This window comes from Procambarus clarkii, chromosome 66, assembly GCF_040958095.1.
Source record: "Procambarus clarkii isolate CNS0578487 chromosome 66, FALCON_Pclarkii_2.0, whole genome shotgun sequence".
Classification (NCBI taxonomy): domain Eukaryota; kingdom Metazoa; phylum Arthropoda; class Malacostraca; order Decapoda; family Cambaridae; genus Procambarus; species Procambarus clarkii.
Genome location: NC_091215.1, coordinates 28139433 through 28159001, shown reverse-complemented (window position 1 = coordinate 28159001; position 19569 = coordinate 28139433). Strand labels below are relative to the sequence as shown.

Here is a 19569-nt window from a genome sequence, read left to right as displayed (position 1 = left end):
TTAACATAATGTGTACAATATAATTATTTTTTAATCTCAGTTTGCAGATATTGATGGTGAAAAGTGTGAGCTGACAAGCAACGACAAAGCGGTGCTAACGATATTATCTGAACTATTGGGGCTTACAGAAGAAGATCTTCTGGGTATTGTGCTTCAGAGGCAGATAAACATTAGGGGCAACATTACTCACATCCCATTGAAACATGCTGAAGCCAGAGAAAACCGACACGCTATGGCAAAAGCACTCTACTCTCGCACGTTTGCGTGGCTGGTGGACCACATCAACAAATGTACTAACCCTGGCCAGGACCAAACCAGGTGATCTTTTGTTTGTTTGTACACTCATGGGATGGCACTTCCTTGAAGAGGCCATAAAGTGTTGAACAATAAACTTGTTACATATCGGCGTAATAGCAGCCTATACCAGTTTGCACCTGGGCCACAAGTTAAAAATGTAAATGGCTACTCTTGTAATGAAGGGTTTTTAGATTTTAGGCAGTATTAATACAAAATATTTATATTCTGTGTATCCAACACAATTAAAGCTGTTAATTCATGCATTTAAAACCATACTAGCAAATGAGCTTAGCATTTTTAGCCAAGTAGAAATGTAACTGGAGCCTTGTACATTTTAAAATGTACAAGGAAGTATATTGTATAAATGCATAATGGTACATATAAATTTGAATTCCTTGAATAATATAAGCTATGATAATAAATAACATTTGATGACTTGTGGTTAATTTGTTTAATATATTTTAAATTACATAGAAACTAACGTAATTTATGGTTACTGCATAAAGCATGAATTATATTATTATTAAAGGAGATTCACCATAATTTCTTTAAGAATTGGTCAAGAACTGTATGGGAAATGTAATGTGTGTTACACTACAATAACTAGGAGGTATAAGAATTGAAAAAGATGGAAGTACTGTATTGTACATTACTGTACACTTGCATGTTTTTTGAAGATTTATATAGTTAATATAGTCAAACATGAAGTAGAAAAACTTTATTGAAGAATAGCCCCTTGCTGGTAAAAGGATTATAACACACATGAAATACATTCACAGTCTTAAAGAAAATACACATACTAAATAGTAGCAGTATTCTTAGTGCATTTAAAATAAAATAATATGCTAAAGTTTGTACTTAAGGTTTGGTTTTAAATATTTTAGGTGCTTATTGAAAGTACCAGTACTGTATGTATTTATAAACAAAATGTTGAAGTACTGTACTGTATATATACGTGGGAATTGACTTAACATGTTTGATTACAACTTTCCTCTGTAAATACAATAAAAATGCTAATTTATTTTTCCTTTACAGGTTTCTGGGTGTGCTGGACATCTTTGGCTTTGAGAATTTTGCTGTGAACTCATTTGAACAATTGTGTATTAATTTCACCAATGAAAAATTGCACAAATTTTTCAATCATTATGTATTTGCTCTGGAACAAGAAATAGTAAGGCTGCATTATAGTTTGCATGGTAGAACAGTTTTTGTGAATTGCTCTCGTAAAATATTGAGGCCCTCTGATAGAATCAAACCTACGTCTCGGCACATGCGCCTCTGGGCTCCCCCAGCACATGCTCCTCTGGGCTCCCCAGGCACATGCGCCATCAACTGGTATTGTCGAGTCAGAAGTGCGTGGTGTGTCTGGGAAGTCCAGAGATGTGGTGTTCAGTACTATCATTCTGTCTCAATGTTTTATCATATACTGTATCATTTTCTTGTGACTTCATTGTGAAAATTACTTTTTATTCTTTATTCTAAAATGTATAATGTTACATTTAAAAAAACTTTACTGTAGAGTGCCTGCCAAAGAAAGAAGAATATTTTGATCTTTAGAAATAAAAATTGTGCATAATGAATTTATGCTAACCATAGCAGTTACTGTAAGTAAATTTTTCATGGAGGTTCATATAACCATTCAAAAGTTCTTTCACCTAAACAAATATCCTTTCAGTATCGTCAAGAGGAAATCAAATTTTCACACATCACATTTACTGATAACACAGAGTGCCTTGAACTAATGGAGAAACCACCACGATGTCTCCTTAAACTTCTCTCTGAAGAATGCCGAATGCCCAAGGTTAGTAGTTAGTTACATCTGTCAATTTTGAATGTACATTATTTAATTAGAGATGTTTCAATGGTTATGGTGCCATTTGATGGGCTAAATTTTACATGTCTCTGGTTTTCTGAATGAAAATCTAAGTTTTCATTTTTGCCCATTTTACTATATGCTCTAGCACACTTCTTGAGTAAGCTACTCGTTAGAATAGTTGTTACGTGTTTGGAAAGATTTTTTATTTTATTTTTAGGGATCTGACAAGTCCTACCTGACAAAGGTGCATCAAGAATTTGAAAATCATCCGAACTATATCAAAGGTGACGACAGAAGAAAATGGGAGGTCGAGTTTGGTATCAACCACTATGCAGGTGAGTGCTTGTTCTAAGGCTTCTTTTTTCTCTGATATTCAGTTTATTCAGCAAGTGAACACTTCATAAGGTGAAGTTAATTTTCTTTTAACTTTAATTTGTAATTGTTTCTTTTCATGGGAATGTGCTGTACAGTACTGTGTTACCTAGGACTAGGGGACAATATTCCCGAGCATAAAAGTGTTCAAGGGTAACAAGTAACACTTGACAATTAATAACACTGTGCTCATTTAAGTGACATCATGCAACACTTGCCACTAGTTTGAAAATAACTGAAGAATTCCATGTAATTAGGCCTTAGGTCAGATGGAAAAATTGCTGATCATTGTAAATTAAGGAGACTATGTAGATGTCTGCTTATGTGTACTTGTCCTGTATTTACAAATAATATTACAAGCATGCATTTGTGCATACTTATGTGTATAAATTTGTGTGTGTGCATATTTGAGCAATAAAGAGGGAAAGGCACCTTATTATATGCAAATTTTAATCAAACTTTACATTTTCAGTTTTGAAATGTGTAAATTTTTTTTTATGGCAGGCAAAGTGATATATGCAGTTGAAGGTTTTGTTGATAAAAACAGAGACGCCCAGCAAGATGTCTTTTTCGATCTGATGAGTAAATCGGAGAACAAGTTTATATCGGATTTGACAAGATTTCAGGTATTGTAATTGAAAATGTATTGCATTATGTATTGTAAATGGTTGCTAAATGATACAGCATTTTAATTTAAAAGTGCACATACAAACACACATGCATTGATAAGTTGCTTATATTTGTTATTAATTGCAGGATTTACTTGGGTGCACCATAGCAAGGATGGGGACCATACATAGTACTATTTCCAGAGGAACCTCCAAAGGAAAGCCCACTGTTTCAGATGCTTTCCGCAACCAGCTTCAGGCTCTGGTTGATGTCTTGCAGTCCACCAATCCCTGGTATGTCATCCTGCAAGAAGAGGATAGAGTTGTTGTCACAGTAATGTGGGCAGTGCCACTGAGAAAGAATAGGAGGAATGTTGCATGATGCAGTTGAAAGTATGTGTAGCAGTGTGCACATATCCATGTTTAGCACAAACTTGGTCTGTGGGGTTATTGTGCAAATGCTTTCTCTAAATGCATGAAGCAGTGATGTAGTAGAAGGCACATATGGTGTAGTCCAGATAACCACATGTTAAACTGATGCTTTCAGGTTATGCAATTGCATAATTTGCAAAGCTGGATATGGACTGAAAACATCGGTGTACAGTATATTACATTGTCCTGTTTTTCACCATTGCATTCAGCAGCTTTCCTGAATTGTGCATCAAAATTGCAATAGATTTTTTTAATTTTATAAGTTGTGCATTTAATTTCACAACTAGCACTTCTAAGCAAATTCTATTATTATTATTATTATTATTATTATTATTATTATTATTATTATTATTATTTTATTATTTATTATTATTTATTATTATTTATTATTATTATTATTATTATTATTATTATTATTATTATTATATATGAGGTTACAGTGGCCCTTCAACCTGTACACCTGTTGGGGTACTGTACCCCACCTGTACAGTAACTGCTTGCTGGGGTTCTGGGAGTTCTTTTACTTCCCAAGCCCGGCCCGAGGCCAGGCTTGACTTGAGAGTTTGGTCCACCAGTACCCTAAGGTGGAGTACTGTACCATTGCCCCTGATTGAGGCCTAGGTTCCCTTCCCCCCCCCCCCCTGGCCTTCCATACCACCCACCACATCCTTTTCTACCACTCCATCACTAAGAATGTTTGCATGACCTTGTGAGAGCAAACAGGTGAGTACAGGTCTTATGGGGAGGAGCTGTGTTTGGCTGAAATGTTTAGGAGAAATGCTATTTGTAGCAATAAATTTATAGTCATTTGTACTTAATGAGGATGGTGAAACGTCTAGTTATTAAAGTTCACTCTGTATTAGAAATTACTTGTATAATATCCAATTAGTTTTTATTTGAACAAGCTGGTGTAAATATATCTTCACTAGCCCATCATAAAAAGTCCATCTAGCACACAAATGAAACCTCTGGAATAATGGGAGGGCTTTTGTCAAGGGGGCTTCCTGCCCCCATTGAGGCCACAAGAGATGGTGGCCTACAGTTGAATCCAAGTAGGGAGATAACTGTTTTTGTCTAACTTGGGCTGTGATTGTCACTTCAGCACCCATAAATAGCTTGATTTATGGGTGCAGAACCATTCCATGAAAAGTAGGATTAATCTGCTCATTATAATGCTGGAACACTACACATGTACAGTATTCCAATAAATTTTCTTCTCTCCACCAGGTATGTTAGATGCATCAAGCCAAATAAGAACAAAGCGTCAGATTCATATGATGAATCTATGGTTCTGGATCAGCTGCGATATTTAGGAATGAATGATATTATTAGAATTCGCAAAGAAGGTTTCCCCATTCACATGACCTTTGAAGATTTCATCGGCAGATATTTCTGCCTCAGTAGGAGAAGAAGATATCCAGACTCAAAGCAACATGTTTGGTGGGTATTTAATGAGTTTGGTACAACATTAACTTTCCTAAGAACTCGTTGGGTTTAACAATTGTCCTGCCATAGAAAGGAATGGCTGTATTCAATATGTTGTTTACATCTGCTACCCACTTCCTTGGGAATGCTGCATTTTTACCTGGCCTGTCTCTCCTCCTCCTCCTACCATCAAATTCACTGAAGTTCACTCCTCGCTGGTCTACCATTGTCAACATATTTTCATCTTGTATAAATACAGAATTTATGGAAGTTTGTACCTTTTTCCCTTTACCCCTACAGTGAAATTTTGAAGAGTATGAACTTGCCTCCGAAGGAATGGCAGGTTGGAAAAACTAAAGTATTTATACGTCAGAAGGTATACGAGCCTCTAGAAGATCGTTGTCAGACCACACGTATTGCCGCTGCAATAAAAATACAAGCACTTGTCCGTATGCACAGACATAGGAAAGGTTAGTTTAAACGGTGCTCTTGGTTACTGTAGTCTCATTTTTCATTGTGGCAGTAGCATTTATTAAATGACTTTCATGAAAATGTTAAAAAATGCTGTACATTTTTAACTCTTCTAATACTATATAATAATATGCCTTTGCAGAATACAATAGAATACGAGTGGCATGCTTAGCCATTCAGTATCGTTATCGTGGTTGGAGACTTCGCCTTGCATTTATAAGAAAACGGCGAGCAGTTATTATTATCCAGTGTAATGTACGAGGAATGTTTGCACGTGAGGTAAATCAATCGCTCGTTTATTATTATTATTATTTTGAAATTTATGCAGTACGTACTCTATATCTTATGAATAATTCTTAGTTTTCAGCTAAACTGTTCATCATCATCATCACTGTAGTGCTTGTGATATATATTGTTTACAATTAACATAATTAAGACAGTGAATATTGAAAATCTATGTTTACTTTTTTTTAAAAGGTTGCCAATGCCCTGCGAGAAATGAAACGCATAGAGGAGGAACAGCGTAGGAGAGAGCGGCTGGAGGAGGAACGTCGTCAGCGAGAAGAGGAGGCTCTCAAGTTGGCTGAGGATGAGGAGAAAAAGAAAGAGCTAGAGGAAGCACAGAGGTGTGTATATGTTTGTAAGCCCTTGTTAGGGATGAATTTACAGTGTCGGTACATAAATGTTTTGTAAACAATTCATGTATTGCATAGCTTTTCAAGCATGATGCTTACTGCATTTGGAGCAGGATAACACATGCAGATTTGTTTAAAAGATATTCATTGCTGGCAGAATCCACACCTTCAGTTGCTGAAAATAACAACGCTCAAACAATCTTCAGAATAATGCTGTAATATATGTTTGCTCTCATGTAACTAAAATTACAAGCTCCTTAAAATAGATAAGAATTCATGAAAGAAGAGGTCTTAATAATTTTGTTAACGGTAAAATAATGGGTATATTTCAACGGATAAACATGGGATATGCAAACATCTTAATTTGAGTTTATCGAAATATTTGTCAATGTATAAATTTACTTTAACTTTGTATTGGTCTGGTAAGTGTGCACTATGGAAAGACATTAAAATCTAGGGTGAGAGCAGAGGGACATGCACTTTTGTTGAACTTGTAAAGGTACTGAAGCTGAAAGTTAGCCTTTCTGGATGTGAGGTAATACACTGACATATATGAATTGCAGTAAAAAGCATTTGGCAGCATTCAGTATTGAAACACTTGCAATAAATAATATACAGTATCATCATTTGAAGTGCCACAAAAAAACAAATCAACTGCAATGCAAGCGAAAGGATGCAGGAATGAATTTTGGACAGGGTAACAAAATTGGGCACTGCTCCTTCACTGTTCGTCTCTGTACATCCAGCAATAATTGTGGACCTGGTTGTAAAAAGATTGGTGGATTGTATTCTCGGGATCAGATATGATCACAATAAATAAATATATATTTAGCCTGGATGATGGAATCAAACCATCACTATGATTCGATTATAGTGATGGTTCTATAGTGTTAATGTTTGTGGTGATGAGGGGGCATGGATTCAATTCCACAGTATTTATTCATAGATTCATCACAATGTTGAAATTTTTCATTTTGCATGATCAAATATTTGGCATAATTCACAAGGTAGAAAAGTAAACACTGTTTGAAATGAGAGGAACACAACAAGAGGACAAAAATGCCTACTTGTGAAGCAAATCATGTAAAAGTCTCAAATATAGCGAGAACCTCAAGAGGAAGAAAACCACAGTTGAAACATGTCTCGGAGAAGGCAACTGTGAGTCGCTGGCTAGTTAAGACAAGACACCCACAAAAGACTTGCCCATCTTCACGTGAGGTGTTCCTAATAATAAAAATGCTGCTGTAGGAAAACAAAGAATAAGCGCACTTGACTACACAGTGAAAACGGTAAGAATAGAAACGAGTCACTTCAGTCATTCTAATCTTTAGCCTACCCAGCTGTTTGAAGATCATTCAACAAGAAAAGGAATAGGCATAAGGCAGGGCACTGGGCATTGGTGTGGATTTTATTATCTGATGTCATCTTGGGTAAGAAACCAGGTAGGCTAAGTAATTGTTTATGAGAGCATTACTTGGTGGTCCTAATGATGCCAAATTGGAAAGGCTTTGTGTTTATACGCAAAGTTGTTTTCATCGTCCAGGGCTGGATTGAGCTTTTCTCCAGTGCCTTCTAAGCACCGGTATGACCTGAATGGAACATTTTTAAAGATACCGGTTGCTGTGGTGCAGAATCTCACTGTGTCCTTAATATAATAATCCACTCCTTTTGGACCAGGATGGATCTTGCCTTGTGGAATATTCAAGACTTACTTAAGAAATATTTGAACCATTTTGTCAACAGTCATGCTTGTACTGAATATCACAGGATATGAAAGAGTAACAAAAACAGCGGCTTTCTTGGTTTCTGGGAAGTTATAAATATGAGACTTTGACACTGTTTCAGTGAAATGAAAAGAGAAACATCTTCAGTTATAGCACATTATTATTAATAGGATCGATTTCACTTTTATTCATAATTTGCATGCACATGTTGCCTTTACAGTTAACAAGTTGTACAACAAAAATTGTCATAACATTTGATTACTGCTAATGTCTCAATATAAATTGCAATCATACAAGTGAATAATAGGAGACTGGAAAGTAAATAATAATTTCTAATGACATTGCCACAGTATCAAAGTAGCTTGCATACCTCTTGCTTTGCTTATAACAATGTTTATTTCTAAGCAAGTTGTGCTGTGTATCCTTGCAGCACACAGAAATGTTTTGAATGCTGCTTTATTTGCTATGCTAATTTTTCCCATTCTGAAAGCTCCCCTAGATAATACTAGAATGAGAGTGCTAGCGATAAAGAATTAATCGACAACTGCGCTTTGCTTATCGTCTTGGGTTTCCTCTGTACTGCTTGACTAATTTCTTGGTTAAGAAAGTTTGGAACATATTTTTTTCTTATGGGGTACACATTACTGTACTTTTTCTTCTTTTGAAACAAATTTTTCCTAGGTATGTTTAAATGTCGAGCAAAAATAGACATTATTATAAATACAAATAGTTTCATGATAAAATGACGAGGATACATTTAGTTATTCAGTCTCGTGATGAATACCCTTCAGATATTGTATTCATAAATGTGATAGCAAATAGTCATATGAATATCTGTTTAGCTTGACGTGCTTTGTGCTTCTCTTTCAAGCCAACAATATGATGGGCTAGCAGCAGTGGGTGAGGGGTGAGTATGCTTCTGGTTTACTACACTGCTTCTTATTCATGCACCACCCAAATCAAATCCAGTATACACCATTTTTATTGATATACAGTGGACTCCTATTTGGAATGGAATTGGGGTCTACTGGGAAGGCAGATGAAGGGGAAAGATTCTGTTGTGATGGTTAGATTGATGTGATGGTTAGATTGATGTGATGGGTTGCAATAGAAAACTACAGAGAAGCTCCATTGAAGTGAGACTGTGTATTCATAGGATTGGAATTTGGTGTCAGAAAATTTCAAACAATCTGTAATTGAAATTAACAAAATATATAAAAGCTTACCATTTAAAATAATTTTATATTAAAATACTAAACAAAAGCGATATTATATTTTAATTAGTGCAAAAATAAAAGGTTTTGGTCCATAATATTGGAAATGAGCAAACTTTGGATGAGGCCTAGTAGAAAGTGTTCTTTTCAAGTGGGAGTCCATTGTATTTCTTTGGTGTGTAGACTCTCTATACGGGAGAATCGACTTTGTTTAAAACTTGTAATGCTTTAGATGCAAAGTATATATATATAGATAGGTCATGCAGTGGTTGTTACATAAACCCTAACAGGTCTTTACTCATTATTACCTCTGTCTCTTTATTTCTAAATTTATTTATTGTAGGTTTTTTCGGTGTTGGTTGTTAATACAGTACAGTAGTTTGTTCTTATCTGTGCTTTCTTTAATTTGGGTATATGTAATTAGGTGTAGTTGCTTGTATATCTTCTGTCTAGTTATTCTCCTAAGATTTCCCTGAAGAACTGAATGGCCTCCAGTTGCAAGGTACATTAACTAGAGGCTACTGTATTTTTTAATGTATAATCTTTAACTATCATTTTATTTATCAATAATTTTTGTTTGACACGAACATATGCTAAATCTCAGGAAAGTGGAGGAAGAGTTGGCCACACTCTCCAACATGGCCGAGACCGTCAACAACCGCTTGGCCACGTCCGGCCCTACCAACCCAGATGATGCATCCCAAGGGTCAGGTGAAGGTGTTGATCTTGACAATCTCTTCTCATTCCTTTCCAATATGGAGTCGGAAAAACATGTTCTTGACGACATTTCCCGCCAGATGGACGAGTTGGCGGATACCGTTGATGAGGAGGTACGATTGGCTGACATTTATTATTTACATATTTATTTATACAGTATATCTATATAATAAATATATATGTACAGTATATACAAGAAGGTATAATAGGTTGTGAAAGTATGTATGTTGATAAGTGGTACATTCTTACAAAGCCATAAATACACACAGCATTTCAGGCAAATTTTAAGCCTAACATGAATTTCAGTGCATTTAAAAGTATGTAGAGGTGAAACAATCATTCTTGAACAAAAATAAATGTACTGACAGGTATATAATGACAGAATTTGAATTCGTGTAATTACAAGCTGTGTGTCATTACTTTTCAATCACACCCTCGCATTTGAAGAAACTTCAAAGGTGTGTGTGTGTGTGTGAGGGAGGGAGGGTCGGGAGGAGCTTTTATTTGAGTCTACCCCTCGAGGCCACCTCTTGAGGCCACCCCCTTCAAAAGTTATTCACTTAAGGTTCATTCCTTAAAGGCCTTCCTTCCCAAGTGGCATCTCCTGAAAGCCATCATTTTGAAGATATGGGGATGCTCCAGGGAAGAGCAGCCATCAAAGGCACGGATGAGATATTCAATTATCACTGCATCTGAGCAGTTTCATAATATGTAGCACTCTTAATTACTGTACTTTCAATATGTGCATGAATCTTTATTGCTAATTTGTTTCATATTTGTACATTTAAAAGCACACACATGTATTATTATTGAATACTGTGCTGGTGATAGAGGATTCAAAGAGAAATTGCAGTGATTGAAGTGGTGTACTCCAAGTACTGCATTGGAATGCACTTGCACAATATGTTAATTTATCAAACGTTTCCCGCAGATTGAAGCTCTCAACCGTGCAGAGGAACTGGAAAACAGCCTCCCACCTCCTCCGTTACCAGAAGCTGTTAATGATGGATTTCCTCCTCCTTCACCTGGTGAACTGCCTCTACCTCTTCCACCTCCCTCGTCTTCCCCGCCACCACCACCACCTTGCAACGGAGAATCAAAATCAAATCGGGTTTCACGGGAGATCATTGTGAATGGAGATATGCCTCTACCCCCACCTCCCCCACAGGTAGAGTATGGGAAGATAGGGTGCTGGCAAATTCTCAAGTAATAGTTTTTAATCCCTTTGCCTTTATGCACAAGAAATACAATAGTAGTTGGTTTTTGTAGCAATTTTAATGTGCTTGCCTATCAGTGACTACGGAGAAGTGAGATCTAGCTCTTCATGCCCTGCCTCCTAGTCATTTATACTTTATATGTTGTGCTAAAAGTGAGATACACGGTATTATCTTTGTATACTTATTGTTTCATCCAGAATATGACTCTACTTACAGATTAATGGATACCATGAAGAAGAGAAGCCTAAAGAGCCAATATACGAGACCATTCCAGCAGGGTTGGCAGGAGCCCAAGCTCGTCGTGAACCTAATTATGTTTCTGGTCCACCACCTGCAGGTTAGTTTGCTTAGTAAATATGAGTGCAGGTGTTGGTATGGAAAGCAAGTTGGGTGAATATGAGTGCAATATCAAGGCATGTCAGGGGCTGAGTGAGAGGGGGTGTCAATAGGAAGATGTGTCGAGGGCTGTGTACTGATAAGGGTCTGGGGGGTAGCAGTGCTGCACTTATCACCCTTCTTACTAGTGCCAAGTGATATAATATATATATAGAGTAGACTGTTTCAGTGTAAATTTGTGACTTCTTTACATACTGAGAAATAGTATAGTACAGTACTGCCTGTATGAGACCAATAATAAAGGTTTTTGATAAGCTTATTGTACTTATTGTACTGTAATATATTATAGTCCGATGAATGCTGAAATTTTACTTGATATAAATAACAAATTTCGAGTGTTAAATCCTTGCTATCAGTACAGTTCAGGGAATTAAATAACCAAGGAATTTATTTAAAAGGTTCTAAGGTATGATTTGTAATATTATTGTTTTTTCTGTTATATTTGGGTATTCACAAAAGATGTTCTCGTAATACATAAACATTTCAGTTGGTTAGGGTAAGAATGTCTAAGAAAAGTTAGGTCCTCTATGAACGTTATATAATTAGGTTACTTTTTGTGCATAAATAAGAACACATGTTTTCCTTTACAGGTCCTCCTCCAGCTCCTCCTGAAGAATCTGTCGAACTGAGAAGACCGAGAGAGATCACACTTGGAGAGCCATCAAGTGAGCGAAGGCGGAGAACTTCAGGCCAGAAGAGACCTTCACGCTCTCCTACAGCACATAGCCCAACTCGCTCTGCTCGATCTAATACAAGGAGTCCTGGAGTGAGTCAGGTGAGATATTGTCTTGCTCAACTTCATCTAACACACAGAGTTCTAGGGCAGAGTCAAGTAGGATATTATTTTAACATTAGAGGTTGGAGTTGAAGATACGCATGCCAGATACATGTACAGTATTGGCACTTAACCTTCAACATTTGTATTTAGAGTGAAAATGTTCTGTTTATGAACTTATGTTTATTTCATCTACATTTGTAACTCCTTTCCTACTATAAATGGGGCACACTAGGCACAGAGTTCCCACTGTCCTATTTATTTGGGTCCTAAAAAATAATGATTCAAGCTGCTTAAACTCTTCCACATACTTAGAGATTCATCATTATTCATTGGATTTTCTAAGCCAATTCTGGTAAGGTACGCCTCCAATTGATCTTGGATTTTCTCCAATTATTAACTCCAACAACTGTGTTATTGGAGTTAATAGTATTACAGCATTAGTAACAAGGTATTCAGGCAAACATCTTGTACTAATGCTAAGAGGCTAGATGTCACACCCTTCGAAATTTTCAATACACCTTGTAAAGGCCAAAGCTCTTTCAGTATCAGCCTTTCATTTGCAGGGGCAGGATGAAATTGTGGGTACGTTATCTTATACAGTAATATAATGAAGAATTTTGGTTAGTTTTTTTTTATCACTGCCTTTACTTTTACTTGTACCATGGCTTTTGGAGTATTAGGATGTAAAGGGAAGGGAGTTATCAGGAGAAAGTATCAAGCCATTATGACTATAGCACTTGAAAGGGATGAGGATAAGGATTAGGGATGGGATGAGGCAGAGAAATGTCGTCCAAGAACTTGGACGGTTAGGGATTGAACGCAGACCTGCACGAAGAAAGACGTCCCACTTCAAAGGTTTTCCTGGCTTGTCCATCATGTATAGTGTTAGGTACACCGCCATATTACCACACAATAAGAATCCTCTTCATAGTAATGCTCCAAAGTCATAGCAAATTATGTTCCAGTTTTTTATTAACAATGTTTGTAATATACGATAAACTAAAATATATACTGTAATTTATAAGCTAAATTAAGACACTATTAGTTTTCTCATTTGAAAAGCAGTCTTCAGACAGGGAAAGTGTATGAATGTACATGATTTCGTACACAATATGAGAAACAGTCCAACAATTTAGACCGAGTGGTACAAGAAGTTGGCATTCAATCCCCGATGATCCAAGTGGTTGGGCACCATTCCTTCCCTCCGTCCCATCCCAGATCCTTGTCCTTGTATTTCCTTCCAAGTGCTATATAGTCATATTGGTTAGCACTTTCTCCTCATAATCACTTTATATTTGTTAAGTAATGGTAATGTCTTCTCACAGACGTAATAACATAAAAACTTACACTTGTGTATTTGTGAAATTTATGTAAGGAATTTACACCAGGTCTTTTGCACTCTCCTGAGTGCTTTGTCAAGGTCCGAGTGTGTGGTTAGGACGAGACTTGCATCTCGACGTCTAATCAATATTGAGACGAGATGTTGAAATATAAGTCTCATCCTATTTACCTTTGTTCTTCCAGCCACGCGCAAACAGTCGTAACAATGGAACAGTCGAGGATCCTGAAAGAGTTGAAAGAAGAAAACAGCGAGTGGAGCGCAAACTGCACGAATTGGAGGAGCAGGAAGAAAATAAGGAGAATGAGAATCAAAATCACTTTGATTTGATTGAATTTGCAGAGAAGTTCTTCAACAACCATGAACGATCCCCAGAAGGTAAATTATTTAATTGCATTATTGAAGCAATTTCAGTTTCATGGGGCATTTGGGCATCAGTTTTAATATTTTACTCCAAACATTTAAACAGTTTTCTTTACCATAATATATTTGACTCAATTTTATTTTATTTTGTCTTATTTAAGTACTTTACTGTTCAGTATTAAATGATTTTTGTTCAGATTTTACATGAACATTGTTCTGTTAATTATATAAAAAAAATGACAAATCTTTTATATCTACGGAACACAGAACTTCTAATTTTTTTACTTTTAATAAAGATTTTGTGATTGTAGGAGTCATTAAGATGTCTACTTGCACCACAGGCACCATCATGTCAACACTGACACGCAAGCGCTCCACAGCCGAGTTTCTCCCCAAGTATGAGCTGATCACATACTCTCGCTCATCTATCATCCCCACCTCCCATGTCCACCTCTACGACCCAGAAAACATCAACCTTGCCTGCACCATCTTTAGGGTCAGTGTTTTGGCTGCTCATTGCATATTTAATACCATCAAAAGGATATCATATAGTCTGCCATTTCACCATCCTTATATATTTATTTTATTTCATACTTGTTAGGTGACTTATCAGGGATTACAAATGTGACCCATTGGGTTGACATTTTAATACAACAAATAATTATATAACCCTACAGATAGGTTTGCAAATAGAAAATTGGTATACTGTACTGTAAACCAAATGGTCCAAGTTTGCAAACAGAAAAGTACAAACTGAATATGCCCAAGTTTTATTCCCAAGAATTGGGTTGCATCCAAGGTGCATCCTTGCAAAGATATAAACAGAGATTGTCTTGGACGTCTCAATAAGCTATTACAGTACTGTAAAGTGTCCCAAAGTATGAGCCATTTTATAAGTAGGTAAAAGGGATACAATTTGACTTGGCTGTTAATGCAGCTATATAGTGAGTGTGTGTGTATATATATGTGTGTATGTATGTTGTACTCACCTAGTTGTGCTTGCATCAACTTGTTGATGCAAGCCTGCAAAGACCAATGTATATTTGTCTAAAATGTAGAAATAAGATCACCACATTATAAACATAGGTGGGCTGCAGGCATTCTTTGGACAAAGATATTATTTTCAAAATATCTTTTTAGATGTTTTAATAAGATGTTTGATTTGGTTTGCTGTTGTGAATTAAGTCACTTGTAATCTAGGAATTAGCCTATAAATTATTGTTAAATATAACTAAAAGATGTAATTCATTGCAGGACTTGTGCAAATACTGTCGAGGAGAGTTGAAGGCAGAACAGGAAATAACCACCATACAGAGCATCATTGGACACGGCTTGGAGCGAGAAGAGCTGCGAAATGAGATTTTTGTTCAGTGTATGCGACAAGTGACAAATAATCCCAGTACAGAGTCACTGGAACGATTATGGCTTATGTTGTGCCTTTGTGTTGTTGCATTCCAACCCGGAAAGTTGCTTCATAAAGTAAGTGTGCTAGAGTGTGTTGTTTAGTCTTCTGACAAAACCATTGTTATGCATAACACTTTGAGAAACTTACAACTGAAATGTGCCATCACGTTATATTGTTGCCGAGTATTAGCACTCGCAATAAGTATAGAGAATTACAAAGAATTTTAGGTTTTATACAGCAAAACACAAATTAGAACTAAAGATTGACCATTTTATACGTCGTTGCTATGAAAGCAATAATGATTGTACTTAACATACTGTATTTGTAACTGTGTTTTTTCTCGTCCCTGATGAATCTCAGTATTTTGTAAGCTTCCTGCAAAAGAACCTAACTCTTGAGGGCAAGTTGAAGCAGTATGTTCAGTGGTGTTTGGAAAACTGCAAGAACACGAAGGTATCGAGCAGACGACTGGCACCATCTTCAGTTGAAATTGCTGCTATGAAGAAACTGGGAACAATTGTCTGCAGGTATGTAAAATAAAAATAATATAGTGCATTTTTAACCACTTCAATTTTGTTCATTGTAGTTTTGGTTGTATTATGCAAGTCCCCTTCTCTAACAAAACATATTTCTTTAGTGCAATAAAATTTTATGGAGTTTGGAAATGTGCTTCGAGCCTAAAAGGATTATTGAAGAAATGGATGTTTGAAAATAGTGGATGGCCCTAATATGCTTCTAATTATACTTTATTTTTATAACACGGTTATTATTATTTCAGATTTTTTTTCTTGGATGGTCGCACTAAAGCCATCGACGTCCACCCTCGGGACACGGCTAGTGATGCTATGCAGAAGTTGGCAGACCGCCTGGGTCTGGGAAGTTTAGAAGGCTGGGCGATATATGAATCTGGGTCTGATGGAGATAAACATGTGAAGAGTCACGAATACCTTTATGATGTCATATCATCTTGGGAAATGTAAGTTTCTATATACAAGTACAGTATGTTTTGTATATAATTTTAATAATACTATGAAAGGAAACAGAGTTATGAAGCATACACAAAGAAATAATGGCAATTGGACAACATTATACTGTTATAAATGTATTTTGAAATATCACTATTACAAAATTTGTTGAAACTTTAAAAACTCAAACATGTCGAGTTCCTATAAGATATTTAATTTTCCATCAGTGTTATTGACTTGCTTTACTGAAAAGTCCAAGAATGGCATTCATAGTCACTGCAAAAGAATGCTGTACATAAATTAGTATATATTGCCTTAAATATAATTCTAATGTCATACAGTATAATGCAACACTCAAGCCTTCATAATGAATTTTGGACAGTAAGTTGTTTCACTTGATAAGCTGATCCTTTAACTTAAAAATTGCTTAATTGATATATTGAATGATCATATTAATATAGAATATATGTAAATCTTGCACATAATAATATTTATTCTTATACTGCAAGGGTTTTCATTATATCAAATATAACTCCATCATATTATGGTCTTGGCAATATAAAAAAATTTTTTTAACCTACGTAATACTGTAGTAAAAAATGAAATATTCTATTTGATAAAGGAAACAACAAAAGGCAGGAAGTACCGGTATATACGGTACACTTAATAAAAAGGCAGCGCAGACGGTCAGCGCCGGCGAGAACAGATTTGTATTCCGGAAACGTTTGTTCCGTACTCCTCGTGAGATTCCAAGTGACCCAGTTCAAGTCAACCTCCTGTACGCCCAGGCTGTGCATAGTGTTGTTAGAGTGAGTACTTTTGATATTAACCTGTCTGGTCTGTGTGGGTGCGCAAATGTGTGTGTTTGTGTGTGTGTGTGTGCGCTCGTGCGCAAGGTTATCATTCGTATCTTGAATTTATATGAAATAATCAAATCTTAAATTGGGAGAAACATGGTGTATCGGAGAGGTTGTGTCACCTCCCACTTATCTGTTTTCTGTTAATTTATTACATTTTGTTTTGTCAGTATTTTCAGTGATTTATGAGTTTATCTACCCTATAGCTGGTCTTGGATATTTCATTTGATTCATTTGTTGTATTTCACTGGAATATTCTAAATTTTTAATATTCTTCACTATCTATTACAGTACTGTCATGAAACTCTACACTTTCTTCATTATCAATCAGGTTTATAACTTTTAAAATCAAATTTACTTCTCCTTCATCTTTATCAAAACAGGGTTTTAAGAGTTCTTCCATTGTCTATTTATACAGTATTTGTTTACGTTCCTAATGACAGTATTTATGTGACTTCAACTCGACTGGTATTATTTATTTTAATAAACGTACTTTTTATTGCAGGCGGACGAGTTCCCAATCAATGAAAAAGTTGCACTTCAGTTAGCTGGTCTACAAGCTCAAGTGGCTCTCGGTGATCCACAGGACGGCAAGACTGAGTTTTATGCCGACATGCAGTCATATTTACCTAGTCGGATTGCACAGACTAAAAAACAAGCAGAATGGGTGCGTACAGGAATTGTTCAGAACTATAATACAGTACTGCATTAATATAAACTATTATCCTTGATTATCATAATAAAATGCATTATGAAATACAGTACTGTACTTTTAATATGTTTTGGCAATTGTAAATGTCTGGTGGACATTAGTCATATATCAAGAGTACTGTATTATATTAAAGTACTGTACTGGCTTTTGTATGTACACCTATATAATGAAATATTACAAATATCTTGGCATTTGCTCTTATTATATTCTTTATTTAAAATACATTATTCTAAAGATTCCACAATAACATTTTGGCACATTTATAATGTAAAAATTTTAAGAGCTTAAGCAGAATTTTGATTATTTGGAATTGAAATATGTGATTAAACACATTTATTTTCTCACCAGGTACCAATCCTCTCGCAAGCCCATCGGCAGTATGGTACAGGGAAGACGGATATCGTGGCCAAGGTGTGGTACTTGACATGCGTAATGCAGTTTCCCCTCTATGGAACCACAATGTTCCAGGTGTCTTATCGAGGATATTGGTCGTATGGTAATACGCTCATACTGGGAATCAACTGTGATGGAATTGCGATGATCAAGCCAGATGACAAATTTATATTATATGAATACCGATATTGTGATATAGAATCAATCTTCCTAGACCCCAGGTACGGTGTTCTTTATATTGTAAAATTATGTTTTACAGTATATTCGTACTCGTGTATTATATATTCATACCTGTACTGTACAGTATGTATTTAAGACAACAGAAAGCTTAATCATAAAATTTCACTTTAAATATTGAATAATGGAGCACTGTATCAGTCAATATAATTTCAATATGTAAATTAGATATTGTAAAAACAAAAATAATGAGGTGCATGAGGTTCAGATAAGTTGAAATGGCCTGGGTTTCAGTGACAACTTTATCACCATCAACCTACTACGCACACTGCCAGACACACACAAATGCTTCGTGTTTGAGACCAAGGAGAAGCAAGAGATTGGCTTTCTCATTGCCAGCTACTCACCTCTATTAGCATCCTGGATTAAAGATATGGATTCAAACAAAAAGGTTAGTATAGGAACTTTGACTTGTCTTGTTGTATCATACTGTACATATAATGGTGTCCTTTCAGTTGCTAGAATTATATTTATAGAGATCATGTATCCTGCTGGATAGAGTATAATTTGGTCACAGGTCATATGGAAAAATAGGATGCATACCAGGACTAAATCGCGTAATCTAAAACTTAGTTCATCCGTCCATCTCTTCCATATCTTTATCTAGTCATAGAACTTGGTTAGATTTGTTAGGTATGTCTTTTTCCCTCCTGAAACCAATTAAACACTAAAAGTTTAATTTATGTAAATGCTGCAGTGTACACTGTTCACTGCTACTGTGATTCTGTGAAGTGTGGTGGGGTTGAACATGTTCCATGTTTAGGGGGGCAGAGGAACAAATAGGTACCTAGGTGTTATTCAAAGCTGTGTTTCTGTTCAAGTATCATTAATATTTGTAAACTGGGAAAGTGGGGTCTTGTTTTGCTACTTGTACTAAGGGTGATTACCTTTCTCCAAGATGCAAATAAATTTTTGTTTAATATTCTATTATGAATAGCATTGTTGAAGCCTCGAGTATTAGTTACGATGCCAATTGACAACAATTTTAATCAATTAATTTTTTCCAGGTGAAACAAATTACAGGTGAAGACCGGGTGAGACTTTACTACAACTTGGTGCATACCAGACGACAGATCATTGATGCCAGTATACTCAGGAAACCTCAGGACACGGGCGGTAACTTCATCGTCAGCACGCTCAGAAGGTATACACACGTGTTGGCACAATTTCAACCCTATTCACCTATTAAGATGCCC

The 19569-nt window shown here is 36.0% G+C and overlaps 1 protein-coding gene across 5 annotated transcripts in view; it reads left to right on the top strand.

The window, feature by feature from the left end:
• Myo81F (Myosin 81F) overlaps window positions 1–19569 on the top strand; it is a 117936-nt gene that overhangs the window by 87916 nt on the left and 10451 nt on the right. For 3 of the 5 annotated variants that reach the window (XM_045760229.2, XM_069309984.1, XM_069309982.1), the window contains 25 exons: window positions 41–318; window positions 1333–1468; window positions 1973–2098; window positions 2331–2448; window positions 2990–3111; window positions 3242–3387; window positions 4753–4965; window positions 5251–5420; window positions 5564–5700; window positions 5899–6047; window positions 8652–8687; window positions 9599–9824; window positions 10643–10879; window positions 11145–11265; window positions 11915–12099; window positions 13627–13819; window positions 14146–14300; window positions 15059–15283; window positions 15570–15736; window positions 15988–16185; window positions 16797–16983; window positions 17537–17698; window positions 18092–18357; window positions 18608–18764; window positions 19381–19517. In XM_045760229.2, coding sequence (XP_045616185.1) covers window positions 41–318; window positions 1333–1468; window positions 1973–2098; window positions 2331–2448; window positions 2990–3111; window positions 3242–3387; window positions 4753–4965; window positions 5251–5420; window positions 5564–5700; window positions 5899–6047; window positions 8652–8687; window positions 9599–9824; window positions 10643–10879; window positions 11145–11265; window positions 11915–12099; window positions 13627–13819; window positions 14146–14300; window positions 15059–15283; window positions 15570–15736; window positions 15988–16185; window positions 16797–16983; window positions 17537–17698; window positions 18092–18357; window positions 18608–18764; window positions 19381–19517 — 4247 coding nt within the window. The remainder of the gene's footprint in view (window positions 1–40; window positions 319–1332; window positions 1469–1972; window positions 2099–2330; window positions 2449–2989; window positions 3112–3241; window positions 3388–4752; window positions 4966–5250; window positions 5421–5563; window positions 5701–5898; window positions 6048–8651; window positions 8688–9598; window positions 9825–10642; window positions 10880–11144; window positions 11266–11914; window positions 12100–13626; window positions 13820–14145; window positions 14301–15058; window positions 15284–15569; window positions 15737–15987; window positions 16186–16796; window positions 16984–17536; window positions 17699–18091; window positions 18358–18607; window positions 18765–19380; window positions 19518–19569) is intronic. The other 2 variants (XM_045760230.2, XM_069309983.1) reach the window with 1 other exon arrangement.